The sequence below is a fragment of the Penaeus chinensis genome, chromosome 11 (genome assembly GCF_019202785.1).
Source record: "Penaeus chinensis breed Huanghai No. 1 chromosome 11, ASM1920278v2, whole genome shotgun sequence".
Lineage (NCBI taxonomy): Eukaryota > Metazoa > Arthropoda > Malacostraca > Decapoda > Penaeidae > Penaeus > Penaeus chinensis.
Genome location: NC_061829.1, coordinates 39,843,228 through 39,845,727, shown reverse-complemented (window position 1 = coordinate 39,845,727; position 2,500 = coordinate 39,843,228). Strand labels below are relative to the sequence as shown.

Genomic DNA, 2,500 nt, shown 5'->3' with positions numbered 1-2,500 from the left:
AGATGGGCAATTGGCTCCGACACATCAGGGTTGCCGCGGCGCCCGTCTATGGCAATCTGCGACACCTTCTCCTCGCGGGACAGATATTCTACGAGGCTATACGAGATATTTCACAGACCGAGGAGTTGCTTCTGATCCGCAAATCTGTTATTGATCTCGACACGTCGGCCATTGGTGAGTTGAATCGGGAGTTTTTTTTGTGTGTTTTGTTCCCTTTTTTCTGTTTTTTTTTTTTTTTATTCTTCGTCTTTTATCTATTCTTTATTTTAAGTTTTTTTTTTCTTGGCTTCTGTTCCTTCTACTACTTTTTCTCTCCTCTCCTTCTCCTCTTCTCCTCCTCTCCTCCTCTCCTCCTCTTACATTTAAACTAAAAAAATCTATCACCTTGTTTTCTTCTTCCCATTCTTTCTCCATCTTTCCTATCCCCCAATCACCTTCCACGTGGTCCAAAAAGTGATTATGCTCCTTCGCTATACTTTGACCATCCAGAGTGTCCCAAATCATCAGCATTCATCAGCCTTTTCGTCTTCCTTTCGTCCGCAGATGAGCAAGTACAAGTGGGGTCGCCCGAAGAGAAGTCAGAGAACACGGGCGACGACTGCGACGACGAGGACGAGGACGAAGACATTTCGCGACACCGGTGCTTGCAGTGCGACAAACACTTCGGGGATTATGACGAGTAAGTTGAGGCGCGGGTGCTTGTTTTTTTGTTTGTCTTTTTGGGGGATATTTGTGATAATATTTTTTGTCGGAATTTGTATTGGTCTGTTTAGTTGGGATGTTTATAGAATGTTTATTTTCTCACTTCTGTTCGTATCCTTTCCCATGTTCTCTTGTTCTGTTTGGCGCCTTCTTCCCCTCTCCTCCCCCCCCTCCCTCCGACGCCTATCCCCCATCCCCCCCGCTCCGCCCGGACGACCGAGGCCTAATCGCAGTCGTTGTTCCCCGCAGGCTGGACGAGCACCTGGTCACCGCCCACGGCTACTCGGCCGGCCAGTACCGCTGCGACTACTGCCCGCGCGCCTTCGCCTGGCGCCCCAACCTGATCCAGCACAAGACGATCCACGGCGAGTACAAGCGCTACCCTTGCGAGAACTGCCCGCGGGTGTTCACGGACGCCATGGTCCTGCAGAAGCACATCCGCAACCAACACGCGGGCGCGCGCTCGCACGCCTGCCCCGAGTGCGGCAAGACGTTCGCCACGAGCTCGGGCCTCAAGCAGCACACGCACATCCACTCGTCCGTGAAGCCCTTCCAGTGCGAGGTGTGCTTCAAGGCGTACACGCAGTTCAGCAACCTGTGCCGCCACAAGCGCATGCACGCCGACTGCCGCCTGCAGATCAAGTGCACCAAGTGCGGCCAGGCGTTCTCCACCGTGACGTCCTTGGCCAAGCACAAGCGCTTCTGCGACACGGCGCCCTCGCTGTCGCTGCCCCCCGGCCACCCCAGCCTGCACGACAAGCTGTCCCACGGCCTCTCCATGAACAGCATGCCCTCGTCGCCGCCCAACCCCTTCATGATGTACCCGCGGCCGCCCCTGCCCCTGCTGCCGCCCTCGCTCCTCTCCGGCTACCCCATGTTCCCCTCCCTGCCCGGCCTGGTGGGCGGCCCCCAGCACCCGCTCCTCACCTCGTCCCTCCTGCTGCCCTTCCAGAACTCCGGATCCAACGGCGGCCGCGACACGTCCTTCTCGGTCCCGAAGGAGGAGAAGGAGCCGAGCGACTTCGGGGCGCGCATGGACATCTCGCCGCGCCCCGACCCGGTGGAGTCCCCGGCGCGCGAGCCGGCGGCGCTGCAGCCCCCGCCGCGCCGCTCGCCCTCACACTCGCCCAAGCAGGCGTCCGTGTTCCCCCTCGGGGAGTCGCCGCGCAGATCAGAGTCGCACGACCTTCCCGACGAACCCAAGGAGCCGTCGCCGCCCGAGCGCCAGCGCCGCACGACGCCCGAGCCGCCCGCGAGGGAGGTCAAGCTGGAGTCGTCGCGCGCGCCCGGCGAGAGGAAGGAGCAGCCGCTCGACCTGACGCTGCGGCGCGAGAGGAGCGGCGGCGAGCGCGACGACCTGTTCCTGGGGCGGCTGGAGAGCATGTCGCACAGCAGCGACTCGGCCGAGGAGAGACTGCGCTCGCCGGCGCCGCTCGAGGTCAAGTCGGTGGAGGAGCCGCGGCCGCGCCCCGACCACCCGTTCCTGCGCATCAGCGAGCTCCTCAAGGACACCACCACCACCTCCGTCGCCCCCGCCCCGCCGCAGCCCCCCTCTTTTTTAGACGCGCCTAGCAAGCTGCCGCTCGCGTACCCGCGCCCGCTCCACCCTGCGGCGCTGCTCGACATGTACCGCAACCTGGACCGCAGCCTGGACCGCAGCCCGCTGCTGCCCGGCGCCGGCCTGGGGGGCGCGCGCTACCCGATGCTTCCGCCGTACTTCCCGCACAACAACATGGCCAGCATGGGCCTCGGCCTCAACCGCACCACGGGGCTGGACATGCTCAAAGCGCACATGTCC

General features: G+C 61.8%; 1 protein-coding gene across 1 annotated transcript in view; it reads left to right on the top strand.

Annotated features, from left to right (window-relative positions):
* LOC125030615 (histone-lysine N-methyltransferase PRDM16-like) overlaps window positions 1-2,500 on the top strand; it is a 3,871-nt gene that overhangs the window by 43 nt on the left and 1,328 nt on the right. Inside the window, exons 1-3 of the mRNA XM_047620766.1 lie at window positions 1-174; window positions 544-679; window positions 952-2,500. The exon at window positions 1-174 is cut by the window's left edge and continues 43 nt beyond it; the exon at window positions 952-2,500 is cut by the window's right edge and continues 1,328 nt beyond it. Of these exons, the coding sequence (XP_047476722.1) occupies window positions 3-174; window positions 544-679; window positions 952-2,500 (1,857 nt within the window). The 5' untranslated portion in view covers window positions 1-2. The remainder of the gene's footprint in view (window positions 175-543; window positions 680-951) is intronic.